This window comes from Rana temporaria, chromosome 11 (genome assembly GCF_905171775.1).
Source record: "Rana temporaria chromosome 11, aRanTem1.1, whole genome shotgun sequence".
NCBI classification, from domain to species: Eukaryota; Metazoa; Chordata; class Amphibia; order Anura; family Ranidae; genus Rana; species Rana temporaria.
In genome coordinates, this window is record NC_053499.1 from 40,923,688 (window position 1) to 40,949,694 (window position 26,007).

General features: G+C 43.6%; 1 protein-coding gene across 3 annotated transcripts in view; it reads right to left on the reverse strand.

Moving 5' to 3' along the window:
• LOC120917253 (inner centromere protein) overlaps window positions 1-20,966 on the reverse strand; it is a 51,909-nt gene extending 30,943 nt beyond the window's left edge. Inside the window, exons 1-7 of one of the 3 annotated variants that reach the window (XM_040328409.1) lie at window positions 20,827-20,966; window positions 12,479-12,625; window positions 12,101-12,211; window positions 9,014-9,747; window positions 7,374-7,422; window positions 6,590-6,626; window positions 4,423-4,552 (exon numbers count right to left, since the gene is read on the reverse strand). In XM_040328409.1, the coding sequence (XP_040184343.1) occupies window positions 4,423-4,552; window positions 6,590-6,626; window positions 7,374-7,422; window positions 9,014-9,747; window positions 12,101-12,211; window positions 12,479-12,615 (1,198 nt within the window). In that variant the 5' untranslated portion in view covers window positions 12,616-12,625; window positions 20,827-20,966. Of the gene's footprint in view, window positions 1-4,422; window positions 4,553-6,589; window positions 6,627-7,373; window positions 7,423-9,013; window positions 9,748-12,100; window positions 12,212-12,478; window positions 12,626-20,818 lie in introns of all 3 variants that reach the window. The other 2 variants (XM_040328408.1, XM_040328411.1) reach the window with 2 other exon arrangements.
• Between the last annotated feature and the right edge of the window lie 5,041 nt (window positions 20,967-26,007).

A 26,007-nucleotide genomic window follows, 5' to 3' on the forward strand; every position in this document is an offset into this window, starting at 1 on the left:
AGCGGGATCCTGAAATGCAGGAGCCCCTTCCACAGGCAATGTGGTGGCCTTGCGCAGTCTGGACACAGGGGGGTCCACTGGCGGAGGAGAGACCTACTTTTTTTTTTTTTTTTTTTTTTTAAATCCCCCCTCAAGGGGGTAACGGGTTGCAAAGTTTTTTGACAAACTTTTTGCGGTGCATCCCATTCCTTGTATAACATATAGTCCAAATAAGGAACACAAGGAAACACTTCAGCGATGCGTGGTAGTCTGCTGGTACTGACACGGAGGTGTCTCCGCCACATCCTCAATTTTTAGAGCCTCACGCACCGCAGAAACAAGAGCTCCAACAAATTCTTGCCAGCAACTGACTGCAGCAGAGTCATCCTCACTATCCATAAGGGTTAAAACCCGCAGCCTCTGACATAACAGAACCAGAAAAAAACAGCGATTCTGTGTCATCCCCAGAAGCAGGCTTCAGGGAGGGGGCGCTTTTTTACCCCCCATCCGGGCACTAGCTGCTTCAAACCTGGCAAGAAACCCAGGACAGCCAACATAACAGATGTGGCAGGGGGAGGGGCGTTAAGGGTTAACTCAGGCATAGCTTGAGTTCCATAGTGTCAGCGCTGAGTCACCCACCCTGCAAGGCAGGACAAAAAAAACCCACTGGTCACCTCCTTGCTGCTATTGCAGAGCATGGGGGCCCCCGGTATTCACCACCCCACCCAGCTGCAGAGGGAGCTGAAAAACCTCAGGTGTGCTCTGATGTGCTGACTGTGATGTGTATTCACCTCATGGAAGATTCACAGCACTAAAACTGTAACAGCACTAAAACTGACCAGAGGCTGTGCCGAGTCATCTCAGGGAAGAATCACATCGTTACCAAGGAGATTTCCAAGATGGCCACCATCTGAGGTAAAAATTACCTCATAGAACACAGCAGCACTGACTGCTTTGTTACCTCAGAAAAGAATCACAGCGTTACCAAGGAGATTTCCAAGACGGCCGCTGTCTGAGGTAAAAATTACCTCATAGAACACAGCAGCACTGACTGCTTTGTCTGTTACCTCAGAAAAGAATCACAGCGTTACCAAGGAGATTTCCAAGACGGCCGATGTCTGAGGTAAAAATTACCTCATAGAACACAGCAGCCCTGACTGCTTTGTCTGTTACCTCAGAAAAGAATCACAGCGTTACCAAGGAGATTTCCAAGACGGCCGCTGTCTGAGGTAAAAATTACCTCATAGAACACAGCAGCACACAGCAGCACCCCCCAGAGTAACAACACAGTCCCCCTAACAACACACGGGCCCCGGTGGTAACAAAGAAAACCCAGGAGGCCCCCCTTCACAGCCACTACCCAGTCAGGGGAAGGAGGGAGAGGAAGGGGAGAGAGGAAAGCAGGGCGGACCCTCAGTCGACCTCCCCAGGGAAACCACCAGCCAGACCACTTACCTGAGTAAGGGGCCACTACTTACCTGTCCTGCGACTACCCGGCTGGAGGTATCCCAGACAGAACCAACGTCCGTAAACGGCATGGCTGTTGGCCAGACACACTGTGACAAAGCCATAGAGACCGGTCATATGTGTGCCCTAGAACCAAAGTTCCCCGGCCGCCCCTGGAGCAATGGGGCCTGTCGTGGACGTCCCAAAGCTGAGCTGAGGGCCGGCACACGCTCGAAGGCCGAACATGGGGGGACTACAAGAGTCGAGGACCCAGCCTGTCACCCAGTCGGCTGTTGATAGAAGAATCGCAGGATTCAAAAATGCAGGAATAATAAAAAAAGCGAGAAAAATCGCCAGAAAAAAAAAAAAAAAAAAAAAACTCCAGAGTCCAGGAACTCCAGAGATAGCCTTGACCTCCTGTCGTTAGGCAGAAAACAAACTGAGGCTGCTAAAGCAGGGTGTGGGTTATGCCTGGGGGAGCCACGCCCCCTGGGAGGAGCAGCATGAAGGAAAGTTTTTAACACCTTAAGTGCTGTAGAATTCTGCCTAAATCTCCTGGTAGGAAGAAGCATAACCCTAAGGTCAATGAAGGCTGTGTCCGTCTATGAACGAAAGAGAAACCCTTGTAGTTGGACACCAGGTTTGCACACATCTCAGGAGGGATTTTGTCCAACACTTGGCAGATCCTCTCCAAGTCATTAAGGTGCCAAGGCTGATGTTTGGCAACATAAACCTTCAGCTCCCTCTATGTTTTCTATGGGATTAAGGTCTGGATACTGACTAAGCCACACCAGGACCTTAATGTGCATCTTGAGCCACTCCTTTGTTACCTTGGCAGTGTTTTTTTGGGTCATGTCATGATGGAATATCAATCCACAACCCATTTTCAATGCCCTGGCTGAGGGAAGGAGGTTCTCGCCCAAGATTTGACGGTACATGACCCGTCCCTTTGAGGCAGTGAAGTGGTCCTGTCCCCTTAGTAGAAAAACCCTTCCAAAGCAAAAAAGTTTTCACCTTCATGTTTGACAATTGTGTTCTTGTGGTCATAGGCAGCATTCCTCCTCCAAACACAGCGAGTTGATGCCAAAGAGCTTGATTTTGTTCATATCTGACCACAAAACACTTTCATCCAGTTCTTCTCAGAATCAGATGTTCATTAGCAAACTTCAGACAGGCCTGTACATGTGCTTTGAGCAGTGGGACCTTGCCGACGCTGCAGGATTTCAGTCCTTCACAGTGTAGTGTGTTACCAATTGTTTTATTGGGAACTATAATCCCAGCTGCCCTGAAATTAACACGATTCTCCTGTGTAGTTCTGGGCAGATTCCTCACCATTCTCATGATCACAAACTCTGAGTGAGATCGTACACACACTAACATTTTCCTTTACAATTATGTGCCACTTTGTGCACTGTACACCAATAACTGTTTTAACGGAAGCATCCCTGTGTTAGACCATGTACCCATACACTTTTGGGTGCTTACAGGCATATATTTGTAGAGGAGCGTTCAAAAAAAAAAAAAAAAAAAAAAAAGGGGGGGAGGGGATGTGTGGACGACTATCACAAGTGTGTTCCCCATAGGTGCCTTTAGGACACTTATAAAAATGTAAACATGCTAAAAACACATGTACAGTATGTTCCATAGGAGCATTTATGTTGCTTATTTCTGCTGCTCAGTGTGCATTGACCCCCAGTTCAGATTTCTACAATGGTCCAAGCAGTGGATACAGCATACAATGTACAAAGAAACCCATTTGTAAAAGGTAGATGGCATCCCTCAGTTTAATGAGTCACTGACCCAGAACAAGCTTGTAGCCAATGAAGTGTCGGACACCTAACTTGCACAACTTGAGATCTGTTCTAGGTTCACAACTCATTAGGTAGCAAAGTCGGAATAAAATGACATCTCTTGAGTTTCTCTTCAAGAACACTCAAGCAAGAGTAGTTTCTAGTTTGCGCCTTATAGCAGCTACCAAAACAACCAATTTTCCCAGGAAGTAGTAGAGCAGTTAATACTGCAGCCCACCATGTTTTCTTTTGCCCACCACCTTTACTACATCAGGTTCTGATGAAACAGCACTGAGGCTCTGCAACACTATACTTTAAAGTGAACTCTGTGCTTTGCCCATGCAGGTTACGTGAACCGTTTCTGCCCTCACTTTAAAGAGTTAGCATTTATTCCAGAAAGCAAGTTTCTTGCTGTGGGCTTTTGAACATTTCCAAAAGTACTTGTCATCTTGGATGTTTTCCAGCACAATTCAATGCTGGAAGCCCATTACAACAGTAGATTCAACAACATATTCACGAACACCACAATAGACAGATTTCCCCATTTCAATATTTGTAACCTAGAAAAAGCATTGCCTTGTCTGGGGGTCCCTCTGCAACAAACTACAGCCAGTCTTTCCCTACTCATTGTTTGCAAGCGTCTTCAGTAGCCCAGAATTCAGTGTAATCACTTGCACTTTCACCCCCTTGCTGACAGGACAATTTTTCAGGTTTTAACGTTGTAGCACTTGACAATTGCGCAGGAATGCAGCATTATGCCTATATGATATTTTTATCTCCTCCACACACTTTTTTTTTTTATGATATTTAGTCACCACTAGGTTTTTATTTTTTGCTAAACAAATGAAATAGCATAGCATAAAAATTAAAAAAAACCCACACACACACACACCTTAAAAAGGAATGCTGATAGCTGGGAAGCGTTTGTACATCTCTTGATCAGCCATGTATGGACACAGCTGATCATGTGGTAAAGGGCCACTTTGATTGGCGATCACAGAGCACACTGGGTGCGCACCCTAGCGGGCACGATTCTTAGGGCCCGTCAACAGACGACCTCCCAGAACTGAACGACACCACTGTAGCAGTCATTACTACAGCGCTGTCGGCAAGTGGTTAGAGCTTATATAGTGTCAGATGAGCCGTTTTCATTCCTATGGAGATGACCTGTCAATGTCACAAAAATTAACGTCAATAGTAATCCTACCACCATTTGATGTCGATGACTGTCGTGTCGTCATCCTCTGTGGCTCATCAGAGTCTGCTGGGTTGCTAATAGGAATTTTTTTACAAGTGCGCACACGAAGAGAAGGCCTGGAACTCTCAGCAGTAGGAGCCTAAAGAATAAAAAGACATTTGTGAGCTTAGACAATTTATATACATTTTTAAAATTGTATTTTTCAAATATATCTGTAGGTACAATAGGAAGTTGTTAGTTTAAAGTATAAGGGGTTAATTTACTAAAGGCAAATCCACTTTGCACTACAAGTGCACTTGGAGCTACAGTCGCTTTAGATCCGAGGGGGAAGAACTAAAATGAGGGGAAGCTCTGCCGATTTTATCATCCAATCATGTACAAGCATAAATGCCATTTCCCTTGCATGTCAGATCTACAGCGACTGCACTTCCAAGTGCAAAGTGGATTTGCCTTTAGCAAATAAACCCCCAAGTCTTCTCCTCCATTATGTACAGTGCCTTGAAAAAGTACTCAAAACCGCTTTAAAAATTGTTACTTTGTCATGTTACAACCAAAAACTTAAAGGGGAGTTCCACCCACAATTTCACTTTTTAAATATAAATACCCCTGTAATACACAAGCTTAATGAAGCTTAATGTAGTCTAGTAAAGATAGTCTGTAAACTAAAGGTCCGTTTTGTTAGGTTGTTCGAGCATTTAGTTAGTTTATAATCTAGAAATAGACCGTGGCCATCTTAAGTGTGGGCATTATGAAGCCAGACTGTATGACTTCCTGGATTACAGCATTGCAGATCTCGCACATGCTCAGTGCTGCACAAGCGATGTAATAGGTTTCAGTCAGGTTTCCATAGCAACGGGAGTGTCAGAGGAAGTTGCCACCCCTTCTCTATGCAAATATGCTATTTGCAAGGACTACTGGGATACATGATGCCTATCTCAGAAACCCTTGCGAATAGCCTTGTAAATTAATAGCCTAGGCTAATAAGGAGGAGAAAGGAATGAAGGACTACAAAATAAAGGTATTTACAAGCAACAAAATAAAAAAAGTGTCCATTCTGAACACTATGTGATTAGGGCATGCAGCACAGACAAACATAAAAAAAATGGGTGGAACTCCACTTTAAATTTTATTGGGATTTTATGTGATAGACCAACACAAAGTGGCACATAATTGTAAAGTGGAAGGAAAATGATAAACGGTTTTCAATTTTTTTTTTTTTTTTTAATAAAGATCTGAAATTTGTGGTGTGCATTTGTATTTCGCTCCCTTTAATCCGATACCCCTAGCTAATATAGTAGAATCAATGCTCTTCAGAAGTCACCTAATAAACAGAGTCTGTGGGTAATTGTATCTCAGTATAAATACAGCTGTTCTGTGAAGCCCTTAAAAGCATCATGAAGGCCAAGGAACACGCCAGGGAGGTCAGTGATAAATGTGCAGAGAAGTTTAAAGCAGGGTAAGGTTATAAAAGAATATCCCAAGTGTTGAACATCTCACTGTTCAATTTGTCTTCCGAAAATGGCTCATAGTCCAACCCTAAATCCATTTGAGAATCTGTGGCAAGATTTGAAAATTGCTGTTCAGACGCTCTCCATCCAATCTGACAGCTTAAACCCATCTGGCAAAGAATGGGCAAAATGTTTTGCTCTGGATGTGCAAAGATGATAGAGACATACCCAAAAAGACTTGCAACTAATTGCAGAGAAAGGTGGCTGAATAAAAAAAAAAAAAAAAAAAAAAAAAGAAGGCCACACTTCTCATTTGTAAAAACTGTTGACCACCATTCATCATGTTCCTTCTACTTCACAATTATGTTGTGTTGGTCCATCACAAAATCCCAATAAAATACATGTTTTTGGTTGTTACACGACAAAATGTGGAAATGTCAAGGGGTATGAATACCTTGTCAAGACACTGTATAAACCGTACGAATACCCCGTCAAGGCACTGTATAAACCAATGGTTGCCGACCTGGCTTTCTGGAACCACCCAATTGCAATTTGCAAGCCACTCCTCTCCACCTCTGCTTCACATGCAGTAGTTTGCAGCAGCCTGATCAAGTTCTAACGGGGCATGGCACAAAATGGGTAGAAAAAACACCACATATATTGCTACAAAAAATTCACATCTGATCAATCCTAGTTAAAAGGACAAACATAAGCAAATTGTTTCTTACCTCCTCAGCAGGTTCTGCAGTTTCAGCAGCTTCGGCCCTGCAGACGATTTAATGAACAAATTTAAGTCTGAAAGATCTGGCACCAGACATTATACCACTTAGGATTTAAAACACAACCATTATATACAAAAGACTAGTTGCAAGTATAATCCCTAACATGCTCCATACAACCAATGAAGCCACCCAGAAGAGCAGTGGATTCAAGCACAACTGGCAATAAGCATATGATAGAGTAATTAAAAAGAGAAACAATAGCCAAGACACTGCACTAATAATTTGTAACACCCCCCCCCCCCCAAAAAAATAAGTTACCCCATATCCAAACTTACACCAAGGTATTGAGGCAGCAGCTCCTGGGACAGGGTGACCACTTACTAGGACAGCAGCAAGTCACAGAGTTTTGAAGATCACTGAGCTAAATGAAGGCGAGCCAACCCAGAAATACACCATGCCACTATTGGCATCCTTGTGAGCTCCCTCCGTCTTTGCAAGCCAGAACCACAGCGAGTGAGAATATGTCAGGGCTTTAAAAAAGGGGCAAAGCCCCGAAACACATATGCCCTTTGGAGTTCTGGCTTGTAGCACAGAGATAAGGGGGGAGCTCACACAGACGCCGACAGCAGCATGGTGGCCCGGTATGCCTCCATTCAGCTCAGTGATCTTCGATAAATAGGAAAGCAGTAAACCACACCTCATGTGTGGATGGAGGAATCCGTTACTTATTTCAATCAGCCCACTGGCAGAACAGAAGAAAACTCAACCATCTCACAATCATTCTCCTCACCTAACTTGAACAGTGACCTCTTCATCCACTAATTCAACGGAGCTGTGGTCTGCAAAAAAAAGGGTAACACATGAAAGCAGAATTAATGGGAACTTTAATCAAAAAATTAAGTCCTGCTAGATTACTTCAGGCAGGTCCCTTTTGCAGGTATAACTAAATAAAACGTTAAATTCCCATGATATTTTAAATGTGACTATGCTCTGGAAATTGTAAACTGTTTTCTTTTTTACATATGCTCAATAAAAACCTTCGTTTGAGAAAAAATAAAAATAAAACGTCTATACTGTTTAAAATACAGAAATACGTTGTCTCATCCATGCTCTTCACATGCCAAGTTGCTCTCCAATTTTAGGCACTGCCGAGTTTGTAAAGGCCGATCTGACAGCCTTAAAGCTTAAACCCTCCCATCCTTTACAGCCAAGGAAGCCGCTTTTGATTTGATCTGCCACTGCCATGATGCTCCACGTGATCAGCCATGACACCAGCCATTTGATAGTTGGTTGAGGACACAGGCAAATGTGATAGCAATCCTGGCATTCGAGGAATGTAACATTTCTTGAAACCATTAAATTGATAGATTACGCTCTGATTTACTGTTGATTTACTGTTCAGGGGCATTGGGCTTCAGCAAAATGCCAGCCTTTGGCAAGAAGAAACAATGCTGGAGGCAATTTACAGCACACACCAATTATGGTAGCATAATTATTAATGCGGAATGTATGTTCCTGGCTAAACAAGTGGTTATGGGTAAAGTTTTTGGTGGAGAATGCAGGTGGCGATTTAAAGTGGTTTTAAAGGTTCAAGGTTTTTAACCTTCATGCATTAAGAGGGGAAAAAACATTGTGTGCGCACGCAGAGGCCCACCCCCAAATACTCACCTGAGCTCCCTCTCGATCCAGCGATGAGCTTCTCCCGAGTCTCAGTGATTGAAACTGCAGCGGAAGCCATTGGCTCCTGCCAATGTCAATCACAGCCAGCAAGCCAATGAGGAAAGAGTGGGGGGCAAAGCTGAGCAGCGGCTGTGTGTCTCATGGATGCATAGAGTAGGGCATGAACCAGTGTCTCCAGAGCAAGCGGCTTGCTATTGGGAGCACTAAATAAAAAGGGGAGAAGCCAAAAAAAAAAAAAATTTTAAAAAAGGAGGGTCAGTCTGTGCAAAACCACTGTCATACTTGCTTGCTCTGGGCAGGTTTTTTTACGTCGCTTTAAGTCATGCATCAAAACTATAACTGGCTGAGAACTGTGGTTTTTAGCAGCAGTCCCAAGATTAGGTCACAACACAGTGCCTCTGCAATGTTTCATCTCTTTTCATATCAATTGAGACTGGCAACAGTGAAGTGAGATCAGACCTCACCCCTACAGTTCAGTTAGAATGTGAACAGTGGAGGCAAAAAGTTGAGTCAGAGTTGGCGCCACAGATTCTGCAATATTGTACTAGGTTTAGAAAGCAAGGAACATGCTAAAATTTCAGAAAACCTGTGGTGATTTTTGTATGTAATAAAGATTTGGAATCTTTCATGCTCCAATCACTTAAGCATTTTCTCTTTTGTCAAGGCCACACTAAGCATTACAAGATGCTGGTGCCAGCCCAATCTTGGGTGCATTATAAATCAATACAACATAGGGAAAGGAGTACTTACAACTTTTGTAGCTAGAAGCAGAATTCTCTGTAGCTCTCTTTTTCGAGATTGAGCGACGAATGGATTGCCGAACAGCTTCTCGAGTCATGGTTTCACGCTTCTTGGATAGGGAGTATTGGTTAGCCAAGGAAGGACGAATGCTGATAGACTTGCGACCCACAATGCTGCGACGTACTGAGCGTCGGTCTGACTTCGAGCCCGTAGGTGTTGTGCTGTGACTTGACAAGTCTAATGACAGTGTTTTAGGGGCTTCATCAACACGCTGGGGCGTTTCACTTGTCAAATCTATCATTTCTTTAGAAGCAACCTTAGGCGTGGAGCTGTCCGCAATCTTTAACTTAGCTGCTGTGCGGCCATTTTTTTCAGGGGTGACAGGATCGAGGGGTTGTGCAACGGTCACTGAAGGAGGAGACTCTGGCACAATAGTTTCTGGATTCTCTTTTTTCACTGAGCCTAATGCAATCATCTCTTCGCAGCGCAGTTCTGCACTACGCCGTTCGTCAGCACTGATCTTCACCTGCAACATGCGATCATTGGATGCATTAGCAAGATCTTGCAGTGGTTTCTCCAATACTGGCATGCATGCTGTGCTGGCTTGTTTACGTGCCCGTGTCATTCTCTTGGGCTGGTCAGCATCTTCCTGAATAGATTCATTAAGTGGCTTACTAATTTGTTTGGCGGAGAGCCTGCGCACAGATGAGCTCCAGCTGACACTACTTAGTCTCCTGGAAATCCTGCAAAAAAACAATCATTGCTTGAGCTGTGCATGCAATACAAACATACAATTATAAAACATTTTAGGATATGTGCGATTTGAGGAGCATTAAGCACGTCAAACTCTGGGAGATGCTTCCTCAGTGCTTTGTTCTACCAAGTAGCAAGCACTTTTACCATTATGTTAAATGAACGCCACCCATCTTTTGCACTAAAAGACTTTGGGAAACCAGTTGTGGAGGCTTTTTTTCCTGAACTCAAAGCCAAAAGCCTGCAATAAAGTGATTGGGGAAAAAAAAAAAAAAAACACACACACACACACACACACACACACACACACACACACACACACACACACACACACACACACACACACACACTTTAAAGCGGAGTTCCACCCAGAAATGGAACTTCCGCTTATTGTATTCCTCCACTCCTTTGAGTGTCCCATTTGGCACCTTTCACTACGCCATATGTAGCCCCTCTTGCCGTCTTCTGGGTGACACATGTCCCAGAAGACAGCAGGGACCATTTAGAATGTGCAAAAGCGACTCGCACATGCGCAGTAGGGAACCAGGAGTGAAGCCGAAAGTCTTCACTTCCTGGTCCCTTTACCAGGAATGTCGGCAGCAGCTGCAGTATTTGTAGCTGCCGACTTAAAGCGGAGGTTCACCCTAATTTTAAACTCAACGTTAAACACACGGGCTGAGTGTCTATCGAAACTTCGCTGTTTAAAAAAAATGAAAAAACAATTCCATACCTTGTTTCTGCGTTAAGAACCAGGCTCTTCCTGGTTTAGCTCCCGTTGGAGTGGGCGTGTCGCTTTGGCTGCGATCGCCCCAGTGTCTCCTGGGAGCACAGCGTGACGCTGCCTAGGAGACGATTCTCTAGCCCACCAGAAGCACTCTCGCGTGATTTGATACGTGGATGTCATTACAACGGGGCGTGACCTTTTCAGTACGCCGGCCGTTGTGATGGCAACTGTGAAGTGTTGACGGCGCAGCTCGCCGTCAACACTGCACATGCGCGGGATAGAGTGGTGAATGCTGGGACATCAGCATTCACCATATCCAGGAAGGATTTGCTTGTGGGCTTCAGAGTGCCCACAAGCAAGATGGGAGCGTTCAGGAAATATTTTTATAAAATTATCTTTTACCGCAGAATGACAATGCAGACGGCTGTTTAAATAGGACACGTGAGTACACTATTAAGTATTGTAAGAGCGGCAGATGCATATATAAATAAATAAAAAAAAAAAAAATTCCCGCAGAACCTCCACTTTCATCTTTTTCCCCCAGGCGGAACTCCGCTTTAAGCATGGAACAGAGCATCTCTATAAAATGGTGCCTCGCTTAAACACTATTTTCTGAGCTGGGTTTAGAGCTTTAAAATTGTGTTTTTACCAGGCAACCACATGTCTAGTGTCAAAATATGGTGATAACTGTACAAACTTGTGTACCCCCACCTACTTATCTATGCTAAAGAACTAAATTCTTGCTACTGCAAGGGAGACTGGACATCACCTTCACCAAGCAAAAAAAAAATAATAATCAAAAATTAAATCCATCATGGCAGCATCGGTTAGCGGGCATCCACTCACCTGCTGCCACCACGTCCCTCACCTTGTGTCACCAGCTGTCCCAATAATGTGAATGGGACAGTCAGTGAGTCAACAGCGGGTCAGGGGAGCCACTGTGGGACAGAAATGACAGTTCTTTAAGAATTATGATTTAAATCAACTTTATTTAAATCAAATCCACCCTGAAGAAAAGTATGCCAAGGTGACCCCCAGACCTTGCTCTTCTTGCTACAACACAAGTACATAACATGAACATGTCAACAATGCTTGCATGACTGAAGATTTATGTGAGCAAGTGACACAACCGCCGCTTATTCATAAGGTACTCTTTCTGCTCCTGGGCAATCCTCTGATTCCAGGCACACACTTTACATAAGTTTGTGACTTGTCTGTAGCGATTGATGAGCTCAGTCAGTCCACCTCAGATATAATCTCTCTGCTGTTCAAAGATCCAGTATAAACACCTAGACTATACAGAGGCTTCCACATGCAAGCTGGCAAGACCAGGCTTATTAGCACCAAGCTGTAGGTATAGCCTGGGATTAAGGCACTTCTAAGGCCCTAAGAAAACGAGTTGAAGTGAAATATAAGCACCATCTCCACAAGGTGCCCGCATATGTGTCAGTACTAATAGTTTGAAGACCTAAAGTGTTCACTATATCATTGTAAAGCACAGCTGTTGTGGCACTTTAGACATGATTAGAAGTAGCACAGTGAGGCAAAGGAAAAAAAAAAAAAAAAAAAAAAAGTTGTTAATAATTGATCCATAGTATCATTACTGCTGCAGCAGTTACCTGCGCCCACTCGGGTCCCTATTTTCATCTGGCACAATAGAGATTCTTTTCTTTCTGCGTCTCTTCTGAGACGGTGTCTTTGGCATCAGTTCTGGCTCAGCAGTGAAGTCACTGTTGGAAAGTAAACAACTGTAAATATATTGCAGACAGTAAACCCACTGATTGCAACAACCTGCACAACTCAGGAAAATAGAAGAAAAAAAAAAGCCAAACACATATTGAATGGACATCTGGAAAAGGAACGGGACTGTCGCTGTATAAAAGAGAAGCGAGTTTTGAAGGACATTTCCATCAGTGTTTGAATTACAAAGATAGACAACTTAACCATAACAAAAACATTTGCAGCTTGAGATATGTTGCTGATCCTGCTATACTCACTTGCTGAACATCTTCCTGGCTGCCTCCTCTATCTCCATCAGCCATACCATGTGCTTGCTGTCCAGATGCCGCACAAAATCTTCTGTTTTGCGGGCACATACTTGCAGAAGATTGGAAAGGCTTTCTGACTCATTCATGTTGCTACCTATTAATATATATGAAAAACAAAAACTTCATTAATACAGTATAGTATTCGTATACATTTCTCAAGTTGCTTGTTTGTAAAAAAATTAATAAAAAATGTTAATAGAGGAAACAGAAGTGTTCCTTGCCATTTACCATAAGATGACATGCATTTCTCAGGCAAACCTCCCCCTCCCTCCCCTAGAGCTGATTGTTGTTTGATTGGCCACTGGAAAGTCTCCGGTCCTGGAGACGACTTCAAGTTGTGTTGTAAATCGCCCCAGATCGCCCTGTGGTTCATGCTCAAGTCGTGTCGGAGTCGCCTCTGAAAGTCGTGTCACCCTAGTGTGAACCGACTCTTACGATATAGAATGTCTTTATAAATAAAACAAAGTTTCATGAACAAACATATATTGCTTTTTGACAAACAGAAGAGCAACTTTATTATATTACAAATATATATTTATTATATTAGTGCAGTCCTCCTCCAATTTTGCTTTTAAATGTCCTTATTTCTTCTGATAAATTCTCACTTCCTGTTCTTCTGTCTAACTCCATACAGTAACGCAAGGCTTTCTCCCTGGTGTGGAGTGTCGTGCTCGCCCCCTCCTTCAAGGGGGGAGGTGGCGAGCAGGAGAGTCAGGACACCCACCAACATACAGCTCCTTTATCTGCAACGTAGAGAGCGTCCTGACTCTCCTGCTCGCCCCCTCAAGGGAGGGGGCGAGAACGACACTCGACACCAGGGGGAGAGGCCAGGCCACAGCTCTGTCTAAATGGACACATGGTGCTGTGGCTTGGGTGCCCCCATAGCAAGCAGGGCTGTGGAGTCGGTAGATAAATGTTCCGACTCCTCAGTTTTATGTACTTCCGACTCCCCGACTCCGACTGCTCTGTATTAATATGCAAATGTATTTTATACATTCCTTGAGGGAAAGAAACGCAACCTACCACAGGACTACTGGCTGGGAAGCCAACAGTCTACTGTATTGCACAGTTTAAGCAAAAAACAAACACAATGAAAACAAATCTGCTGCTGAAGATAGGGCAGTGGGAGGATCCAGGAAGGGGCATTTATTCTAAAACATGATTTTCCTAGGAGAATCCCATAGTCATGTTTAAAGTTTAAGCTAACAATCGGAGTTTACAAGTTTTTATAGCCTTAGCTAAATGACAGCAGTTTTTCCAATGGTTTACAGCTTCAGTCTTGAACTATTGGCCCTCCATTTCCTTCACTTATACAAGTGTCTCACTCTCTAGTCCAGCAAAAAACATATTTATTTAATCCCTTATCAGTGAGAGGCTAGGTTACACATGGACGCTGCATTCCCTGTAAAAGCAGAACACAACACTATGGAAAGTATAAGTATTGCAGCTCCTAATTGTGCGTTGCGTGCCATATAGTGAAGCACATGAAAAGCATGCTTCTTCACGGTCACTTAACGTGTTCGTTTTGCGGTTACGTGAGGCACTGCATGCATTGGTCTTTATTCTTACAGTAGAGAAGTCATTATTATAACTTTTTGTGAATTGGGACATTTAAACTTGCTTTTTTTTTTTTATTCCAATCTAAATTTAGTAGGAGTCGGAGTCGGTGCATTGTTTGCCGACTCCAGGTACCCAAAATTTCCCCCGACTCCGACTCCACAGCCCTGATAGCAAGTGGCCTTCTGTGGGGCACTCAACAGGAGGGTGGACCCCGGAGTGCTGAAAAGGAGAATATGGGCTGATTTGTGCAAAATAGTGTACCCAAGTCAAGACTATTGGCATATAAAAGATTTACAAAATATAAAAAAAAATAGTCAAATATTTAAAATAGGCCATCCACGATCTAGCTGATTTTATTGTAAAGTTATTTTTTATTCTCAAAGATCACAAGAAAAACAATTTAGTAGATTTCAGCTTAGAAACACCTGCTGTGTGTTTACATCAGAAAGCCGTCTTGGTCTGGTCTCAGGAAAAAAAAAAATAAAGTGCTTCAGGTGTCAGCGCCTGCATTTTGAACTTGTAGAGAATTTATTTTCAAATGCCTAGAGATTAATGTTAAAGCCACTCAAAATTCTTGATACAGGGAGCAGATTGATATGTAATTAAAGCAGAATATTCCCACGGTTCTCACTATGAATGACACTGTGCAATTGGATTCATGTGCATTGCAGTGCGATTTGAGCCCATTCATTTGAAATGGACTCAAATCACACTGCATCTTAGCAAAAGTAGCGTATGCACTACTTTTTGAACTGCACAACACTTTTGTACCATGAGATCTGGTGCAGGCTAACGCACTGTTTGGAGTGTTAACTTAAAACGAATAATGGCTACTTTGAGTGCAGCGATTGCGGAATGCGGTTTTCCACACTGCATTCTAGCATGAGCCTAACCTTAGGGTTGACTTGGGTCACAGAAAAACAAAAGCAAAGGGCTGATGCTTGCAAAACCTGCAGACAGTAACCACCTCCATTCACTTTAATTTAAATGCACTGTAAATGTACCAATGGCGATCACATCACACATAAGGTGCAGTTGCAAAGAACCAAAAGTGATCATTTCTCAGAAAGAAAAAGGAAAAAAATAAATAAATTTAAAAAAACCCACACAAACCCAACGTGCTGGCAGAATTATAAATACCTGTCATTTGGCCTGTTTGAAAAAAGCTCTGCACCAATCCTACTCCACACTTCTGGTTGTATGCGTTGAACCCTTACATCACTGTTACAGAGATAGGATAATGGGAGGTGCTCTGTAGCTCACAACACCATTTTGGATTTTAGTGCCAAGCCTGCAAACTAAAGGGCTTTACTGACACTTGTGTTCCAAACATACTGTACATCTGGGAGCAATTTACATAAAGATGTTTCAAGAATTTTAAAAAATCCTGCTAAAACAATCAGAACTTTACAAAAGGTATTCAGGAAGTGCGCAAAGGCCAGTTTCTCCATAGGAAGCAGATTCCAATTATCGTTAGACGTAACCCAGTCATTGCTTTAACCGGTTTCTAAAAGAACCCGCTGGTATTTATCCGCTCCAAGTTCTCTACTTTTCCTGGTTTGCAATAAAGACGACTGCATCCTACGGATGTCAAAGCCAAAATGCTTATATTGTATACAAGTATTCACATATCCAAATCTTATGAGTCAAAATATGTGGCAATGTTCATCAGAGTACAAGTCTGGACAGCTGAGGTTTCACCAACCTTTGACTACATATCAATTTATGAACAGTGTCTGCAGACCTTACAGCCCAAAGGAGTACAGTGATACCTCGGTTCACGAACGCTTCTGTTCACGAACAACTCGGTTCACGAACAGAAAAGCTCATAAAAATATGCTCTGGTTCACGAACTCTGCCTCGGTTCACGAACAGGAGCCGCGGCCATTTTAATGCTATTTCCAGGCTGTCATATGGTCGTGACTTCCTGTAGGAAGACCGTGGAGAGAAGAAGACACACAGAAAGAAGTACTGTGAGTACTCTGCAAACATTTTAAGTGATTTTTTTGATTTTTGGTGTGCTTTTTAGCACATACAGTACTGTCCTTGCTGTATTGTACAGTTCACTGGACACCCAATTTGGCTCCCAAGAAGCATAGTGGAAAGAAGAAAGTACGGAGCAGCAATGAAGGTGACAAGAACAGCAATGCAAGTGACTATGTGCAAAGTGGAAATGCAAGTGACAATGTGCAAAGTGGAAATGCAAGTGACAATGTGCAAAGTGGAAATGCAAGTGACAATGTGCAAAGTGGAAATGCAAGTGACAATGTGCAAAGTGGAAATGCAAGTGACTATGTGCAAAGTGGAAATGCAAGTGACTATGTGCAAAGTGGAAATGCAAGTGACTATGTGCAAAGTGGAAATGCAAGTGACTATGTGCAAAGTGGAAATGCAAGTGACTATGTGCAAAGTGGAAATGCAAGTGACTATGTGCAAAGTGGAAATGCAAGTGACTATGTGCAAAGTGGAAATGCAAGTGACTATGTGCAAAGTGGAAATGCAAGTGACTATGTGCAAAGTGGAAATGCAAGTGACTATGTGCAAAGTGGAAATGCAAGTGACTATGTGCAAAGTGGAAATGCAAGTGACTATGTGCAAAGTGGAAATGCAAGTGACTATGTGCAAAGTGGAAATGCAAGTGACTATGTGCAAAGTGGAAATGCAAGTGACTATGTGCAAAGTGGAAATGCAAGTGACTATGTGCAAAGTGGAAATGCAAGTGACTATGTGCAAAGTGGAAATGCAAGTGACTATGTGCAAAGTGGAAATGCAAGTGACTATGTGCAAAGTGGAAATGCAGGTGACAAGAATGTACAGCGCAAGGATGGTGGCAAAAAGAAAGTGCAGAGCAGTAGTAAAGGTGACAGCAAGGTTGTGAAGAAAATAACCATTGAGCTGAAGAAGGAAATTATAGAAAAGCATGACCGTGGTATTCGTGTGACTGATCTGGCCTCGGAGTACAAGATGGCAAAGTCAACAATCTTGACTATTCTGAAAAACAAAGCCGCCATCAAAGGAGCTCCAAACAATAACTGCCTCCCACCTGCCTTCCTCCATGCCAGAAGTCATCTCAAGCAAGGTTAGTGTCCTCTCTTTATACATTACTATACTGTACTAATGTGTATTGTAATTTGTTTCATATTTTTGTGCTTCAAAAACCCCCAAAAAAAGGTCAGCACGGATTAACCGGATTTACATTGAACCCTATGGGAAAATGTGCCTCGGTTCGTGACCAGAGTCAGTTCACAAATTAAGTTTGTGAACCGAGGTATCACTGTATATGCGACACCAAAAAAGTATTCAAAACTCAAGATACCTGCCATGAGACTAGAAACAAAATGCAAACATGTTGGAGCTGATATAGATCTATCTATCACAGCTCCAACATAATTCTCTTACATCAGTAAGTTTGGGATACAAAATGACGCGTGGGAAGGCAGAGGTTTGGGACACACCGAATTTGTGATTGCAGGTTCCAAGAAGCTACACATCCCATCATGCCTTGCCACAATTGCCAACATTAAGGTATGGATCCAGTGCTACTAGGAAATTGCATGCCAATCTGTGCTAAAAAGGGAGAGCATCATATACAATAAAGTGTACATGAAGACAAAAGTGGAACTTTAGTTAAAGAAAATAAATCAGCAAACAGGCAGGTTCTTTTTTTTTCTACATCACATTAAAGTTTTTTACCTGCCTGTCTGGACACGCAGTTCAGTGTATAATTTTGCCATCGGTCGAGATTAATGAAATTCCATGCAAAATCTTGGCTCAGCCAAACAGGTCAGCAGCCGGCAAGGGAGCTCCAGGACACTGTAGTGCTGAAGTGGAGGCGAGTATAGTTCCACCTAAAGCTGACCTAACCGATTCCATCCCACCCCTTCACGGATACATGCTTCACCGAGATCTGACAGCTGTGACTCCCAGGGACTGTTTACAGGACCTTCCCCAGTCCACACGTTTCTACTGCACAGGTGAGGTTACAGGCTCTTACCCTTCAAAAGGATGTTGCTCCTTCCCCTTTCAAAAAACTGCAGATACTAAAATGACACAGGAGGCCGTACACACGGGCCAAATATCAGAGAGCCACGGCCGCTTCAATAGAAACTGGCCGACATTCTACCCGTGTGCAGCAGCTGGTCCAGCTGCTGTCAAATGGGCATGACCGAAAAAGGTGTGCTCTCAGCCAATGGCTGAGAATTCTGACTGGTGTATTCTGGCAGAGGCCCCCCGTCAGAACACCATAGCACAGCAAGTGAGATTGCTGTACTAACATTGCATAGTTAGTACAGCAGCCCTCCTGAGCTCTTCAGTTTTTTGTTAGGCCCCGTACACACGACCGAACATGTCCGCTGAAACTGGTCCGCAGACCAGTTTCAGCTGACATGTTCGGTCGTCTGTATGTCAGACCGGACAATTTTCCGGCGGATCGGACAGGTTTCCAGCAGACAAATGTTTCTTAGCATGCTAAGAAACATGTCCGCTGGAAGCCTGTCCGTCGGACATGTTCGGTCGTCTGTACAGACCCACCGTACATGTCCGCTCGGCCGAAAGCCCTCGCATGCGTCGAAGTGATTCGACGCATGCGTGGAAGCATTGACCTTCCAGGGCCGCGCACGTCGCCGCGGCGGCCACGTCACCGCGTATCGTGTGTACAACCATCAGACAGAAATCTCGAGCGGACATGTCCGCTGAAAACGGTCCGGTGGACCGTTTTCAGCGGACAGTCCGCTCATCTGTACGGGGCCTTAAACCCAAAAAAAACTACTAGTGTGTACCAGGCTTTAGGGGCAAATAAAAACACACTGGCGCATTAGCTGCCTACACATGTGTGCTGAATGCAAATAAAAAAAAAAAAAAAAAGCCTCTGATTGAAGGAGGTTATCCAGCGGGACTGTTTGACAGAAACTAAACTGTCTTCCGTCAAACCAGGAGGGCTACACACAGATTGGAAATCAGGCTGTCACTACCAAACCAGCTTAAAGGGATAGTAAAAATGCAACCGTTTATAGCTAAAGGTAAGACTAAGGTGGCTTACCTGTAGATACAGTAAATATCTCCTACAAATGCAGTGTTTAGGAGATATGTACTTTAGTAGCAGCTAGTGACATCACTGGCGCACGCACACTACGCTCTCAATGGACGGCATGGGTTGTGCTGCAGCTGTCACTCCTGAAGGCATGAATGACCAATCTCCACAAACCTGCGTGAAGATGGGAGCCCTGTCAGTGGTCAGTGCACAGCTGGAGAGATGCGTTTTAAGGGAAGTCTTTCAGAATGTGGCAAGCAGACTAGCACATTATACTCAAACTTGCGTGGGAAACTTGTTTTCTTGGTGTGGACTATGGCTTTAACAGTCGTGCATGCTTAAAAAAAAAAAAAAAAAAAAGAAGCTCAACCACGTCTTTAGGGGAAGTACAGCTGGTTTGCCAATACATGGCTGAAAGGAAAGGCAATAATGACCCTATAGGTCTCCTAATCCACAAATGCAGCCGTCGGCCTGTCAGCTGTCATGTTCACTTAGCCACGCACCTTAGCGGCCCCGATCTGTGCCACGGTGATGTGATCCCCGTGCGCATGCGTGGAAATGGTGTTATGGCAGCCTGGCCCATCAAGTGAAAGAAGGCACAGGATCCAGAAAGAAGACTAGGAGAAACTGGAAGTGTCAGGGACCTGCCAAAATCAGTCCCAGCGATGCGCTGGAGGACACCATGACAGGCAAGTCTGATGCTGTGCACGCTAGTACATTATGGCATAACCCACCAGGTGGGTCAAAAATAAATAAAATTATAGTGGACTTTTTAGCCCAGGTTTACACTGGGCTGAGGGAATGAAACCGTGCGAGTTCAGCTGACCTTGTACGATTTCGGTCACGATTACAGAGACATCTGTGCAAACATCACGGGCCGAGATCGCAAAAAGAAGTACAGAAGCTACTTTTTGAAATCGTTGCAGCGCCGCAGATGTGGCGTTGCACCGAATAGGACTGTGCCATTGCCGCCGATTTGATATGTCAAATCGCAGCAGTGTGAACCACGGCTCACTTCCACAACCACAAAATCTAAATGCGCCAGGGCGCATTTTGAGAACAGTCCAGGAAGCCGGGCACAGCTGCCCACTCCTTTGATCCCTGCGCCTTCTCTACAGCGCAACTGCATGCAAACCGCAGGGTGCTTTTGCACCATGATGTTTCATGCACTTGAAAATACGCTGCGCTTATAGAGGCGTGGGGGTACTATTAGGAATTACCCCCTACGTCTGTCGCGGGAAGGCGTGCGATTTTCATGGTATCACATAACTCTGCACACCTGACCTAATATGGATAACCCTCTTTAGGAGAAATAATATTTATATTCTTAAAAAATTATTAAACACAGAATTTTATAACAGCGAGATAAACCTGACTCCTTCAGAACTGTCTGCAATCACACATCACGTCAGATGTATTTATTTAGTAAATAATAAACACGCACAGTAATAACAGATGAGACGCTTATCATGCAGAATAATAATCCTCCATTCCCCTCCTCAGCACACATTGTGCAGATCAGGGACACCTCCATGGACGGACAGATACACACAGCCCCGGCATGAAGCAGGGCCCGGGCCGGACACCGGTGATGACAGAGACGGGCATGTCCAGGATTAAAGCCCTCTGGCCAGTCACCGCCCCGCTATACTGTGACTAACCCTCCAGCCGTACAAGGGTTAATGGAGGACGGCGCTCACCTGTCCGGGTCCCGGTCTCCCGAGTTTCCGTGTCCCCGGTGTTGTTATTCTATAACTATGGCTCCCCCGTCACAGGAGCTCTTTCCTCTCCCGCTCAAACCGTTCAAATAGTTCAAATCCAAACGGCTGCAAGCCAGACGGCGCGACGTCAGAGGGCGGAGCCGGAAACCATAGAGGAAGCCGGGGTAAGGATAGAAGAGCACCTCCTTCCGGGGGCTGGAGGACTCGCGAGAAGCAACAAAGGAATGCAACGCCGTTGGTTGGGCTGATGTGTTCTGTGATACGATAGTTCGAGTCCAAACGCTTGTTATCCCAGTCGCTGCATTCTCATACAACGTTATTCTAAGTAGTGCAAGCACAGTACACCCTATTATATCTATCTATCTATTTATAGATAGATAGGTAGATATCGATATATAGTAAAACCTTGGATTGTGAGCTTAATTCGTTCCAAAAAACATGTTCGTAATCCAAAGCACTTGTATATCAAAGCAAATTTCCCCATAAGAAGTAATGGAAACTTAAATGATGGGTATAAACGAAAGAAAAAAAAACATAACAATAGTTCCAAACTGAGTAGTTAGTTGTAAACCCAGTCACCAAATTCTCATACACAGGCATATAAATAAATGCTTTAAATGTTGACAGAAATAAAAAAAAGCCTCTAATGCCGCGTTTTTCAGCACAAATACATATGCACATATATACAGGCATATTGCGTTTAGATGCATATGAACATAAACTCATTCTATTGGCTAGAATATTCATCTACTCTATTAGAATGCATTTCCGCACCCACGTACGTCTACATAAAATAGGTATGCGTTAGAGCTGCGCAATAAAAAAAACACCCTTGATTCAACCCCCCCCCTCACAATCTTAATCCGGCATTTCCACAAATTCATGTATCAAGTGAGTTCTCTGCTCACAGCTATCACACAAGGCTGGCAAAGTTTATCACAACATTGCTCAGTGCTGAGAGATAAAAAGAAACATTGTATCATTTGGTTCTTTTAGCTCAAAGGGATGAATTTTCGGTCTGCAAATGAGGTCAGTTTACACACTTAAAGCGGATTTCCACCCGCTTTAACCACTTGCCCTTATACGTCGACAGAATGGCACTCCTGGGCAAAAGGATGTATATATACACGTCCCCTTTAAGGCATTGTGGATGCGCGGGCCCCGCCAGCAGCGCAAGCTCCGTGAGCCCGACCGCGGGTCCCGCGGACTCGATCACCCCGGGGATACCCAAGATCGTCTCACGGTGAGGAAGAACGGGGATATGCTGAAGTAAACAAGCGTCTCCCCACTTTGCCTAGTGACAATGACAGTGATCACCGCTTCCTGTAATCGGAAGCGGTAATCACTGTCTTGTCACACACAGCCCATCCTTCCGATAGTAAGAAGCACTCCCTAGGACACACTTAACCCCTACAGCGCCACCTAGTGGTTAACCCCTTTACTGCCAGTGTCATTTTCACAGTAACCAGTGCATTTTTATAGCACTGATCGCTGTAAAAATGCCAATGGTCCCAAAACTGTGTCAAAAGTGTCCGATGTGTCCGCCATTATGTCACAGTCACGATAAAAATCGCTGATCGCCGCCATTACTAGTAAAAAAAAGTTCCCTTTAGGGAGACGTTGCTGAAGTTCACCCTATAGCATTCCCACAACAGCATTTGGCCCCCTTCAGGGGGGAACGGGTACCCCCCTGGAAGTGCAGCTCCCACCTCCTTTCTTCGCTGCTGGACCAATTAGAAAGCATGAGTGAAAGAAACGGGGCGCTAGCAAATATTAACCATCTAAGTGTGAACAAGTAGATTATTATGTCAGCAAAAGTGATTTGTTTAAGTGGTGAATATAATACAAATGTAAATATTAAAAATGCAACAACAATACATTATTGTCCATTAAGTGCAAACTCCCAAATGGGAGATAACTAAAAGAAATAATGTACAGAAAAAAGTCCATAAATTGAAGTGAATAAACAACAAATGCTTGAAAGATGATTCCACTTAATTAATACAGGTTTCCACCTCCACCAGAAAAAGGGTGAATCACCGCAAAAGTGCTCATGGATGGCACCTTACCGCAAGATGTTGACCAATTTAATTAAAAAGAGGTCAAATAAGGCGTAAGACATAACCATAGATTCCAGGCTTGATTCTTGCTATCTTGATACCGCCACACTCCACACCACATGAAGTAAATAAAAAAAAGGAGATCGCCATAGAATAATAACGTTTATTTTAAAATTATTAAAAACAAACAACGCCAAGTGGCCCCTTACTTGAATAGTGCCTTTCCCCGGCACTGAGGCTGATTGTGCGTGACCAATCGACGTGGCAATCACGAAACGTACGTCGAGGCGCACTGGTCACGCACAATCAACGTACTTCCGGTCACGCTGGCTCTCCTTCCTTGAGAGGTGGAGCGCACGCTGCACGCTGCTCTGCAGGCTTCCAGAATCGTGGGACCGTCTCTCTACCTGTATTTATTTTTTTTACTTATCTTTTATTTATGTTTTTTTTTTCCAACAAATAATCCAAAAATACTACGACTGACAAGATGTAATTACAACTTCAATACATTCTCCTTCAGTTTTTTTTTTTCTTTAACAGTCATCATTCCTATTACCACTCTTATTTAATACCCCCAAACAACCAACCTCCCCCCCCCCCCCCCCCAAAAAAAAAAAAAAAAAAAAAAACCCTATAGAAACCCCCCCCTCCCCCCCTCTCTCCTCTCACGAGACGTAGGATTGATTCTTTCAAATTCCTTCTCTTCACCTCTGCCTTTACTCTAATAATTTCTTCCCTTCCTCCGATCTTATAAATACGTTCCATCCTGACCATGTTTCTTCATACTGTGTCCTCCTATTCTGCGCTGAATGCACCAAATCTTCCATTGCACCAACCTCTTGAATCCTTTTAAGCCAACCTGCAATAGAGGGGGGGCACGAGTCCCTCCACCTCAACGTTATTCCTACCCTTGCTGCATTAACCATATGGGGCACTACCGACCTCCTGTACTTCTGCACCGGTATCTGTGAGCTATGTAGCAGAAAAAAGGCAGGATCATCTGGGATCAACTCTTCCTCAAATTTTTGTAAAATTCTTCTCACCTCCTCCCAGTACTGTCTGATTTTTTGGCAGGACCAAAAAATATGGATCAAAGTTCCTTGCTCTCTACCACACCTCCAGCACCTTTCATCTGCTTCTTCATCAAATTGATGTAATCTTTCTGGGGTGTAATACCATTGTATAAGGAGTTTGTAGTTAGCTTCTTGTGTCTTTGAACATACCGAAGAGTTGAATGCTAGGTATATTATTTGTTTATGCTGACTTGGGGTGAAAGTTCTCCCCAAGTCCCTCTCCCATTTCCGCATTCCCGGCATCACAAATTCTTCCGGTGGCATGTTCAAAAACCCATACATTTTAGATAATACTCTTGATATTGGTTCCACCCCATTACAATAAATCTCCATTGTTGTCAGCTGCCTTTGAAATTCAGTTACCGAGCCCAGAGATCTTACAAAATGACTTACTTGAAGCGCCTGCCACGTTGAGAGTTCAAATAAACCTCCAGCCTCCGTCAGATCTCCGATTGATGGCCAAGCATTTGGCTTTAAAAAATCCGAGACCTGTCGGAGGTTCTTTCCTTTAAACTTTTCAACTATATCCTTCTCCATCCCTGGGATAAAATTAGGATTACCAATTATGGGTAACAGTGGTGATTTACTTGGTGTATATTTCTTATCTCCACATACTTTTGCTGAGATTAACAGTGTGGGGCCTATTATAGGGTGTCTCTTAAGTTGTCTAGGGAGAGCCGCATAGCACCAAGGTGCTCTACCTAAAGGTATCTGACTTATGTACTGCTCTATACTTACCCAACGTTTACATTCCCCATGTCTACACCAGTCTACCAACCTGGTCAAATGTGTTGCTCTATAATATTTTATTATATTTGGGACTGCCATCCCTCCTACACTTTTAGGCATTCTCAGCAGATCTCTTTTAATTCTGGCTTTTTTCCCTGCCCAAATAAATTTCATAAACAGGGTATTCACCTGTCTAAGAAAGGTCATTGGTATAGAGATTGGCAGTGCCTGAAATAAATACAAAACCTTTGGCAAAATGCACATTTTAACTATACTTCCTCTCCCGAACCACGAGTGCATTCCATTTCTCCATTTATCTAACAAAATTCGTATTGCATTGTACAGTGGGGGAAAATTCAATGCATATATATTTTTGATCTCTGATGATATATATGTACCTAAATATTTTAATACCTTCCCCCATTTAAACTTAAAATTCTGTTTTATTATGTCGCCCATAGGTTCTGGGATCGCCACCTTCATTGCCTCAGATTTTGTTTTATTTATTTTCAGGTTCGATATCCTCCCATATTTCTCTATTTCTCTTACCAGGTTGGGGAGTGATACATGAGGGTTGGTCACTGAAAAGAGCAGGTCGTCCGCATATGCAGCTACTTTATGTACCTGATCTCCCATCTGAATTCCCTGGATATTCGCATTTTGTCGAATTCTATTTAACAGGGGCTCTAATGTAAGAGCAAACAACAGGGGCGATAGGGGGCATCCCTGTCTTGTTCCGTTCGTAATTCCAAAAGGGGGTGATATTACTCCATTAACCCTTACTGAGGCACGTGGGCTTGTGTACATACTCATGATCCATCTGACCATCCGTTCACCCAGGCCCACTTGTCTCAGCACTTGCTCCAAAAAACGCCAACTCACTCTGTCAAACGCTTTTTCTGCGTCAGTGTTCAAAAATACACAGGGAATTTTTTTCTTTCCAACATAATGCACCAGATTAAGGATTTTAATCGTATTGTCTTTTGCTTCCCTCCCAGGTACAAATCCCACCTGGTCCATGTCCACTAACTGTGCTATCAATGGTTGCAGTCTAGACGCTATTATTTTAGAGAAGAGTTTAAGATCAGCGTTTAACAGTGATATAGGCCTATAACTACTACACTCTGCCGGATCCTTCCCCTCTTTAGGGATCACCGTAATGTGGGCCAACAGTGCCTCTGGGGGAAAAACCGCCGTTCCCCCCACTGCATTAAAGAATTTTGTCATCTGCACGTTCAGTATTCCGGAAAATTCCCTATAATAACTTACCGAAAATCCATCAGGACCTGGAGATTTCCCTACTTTG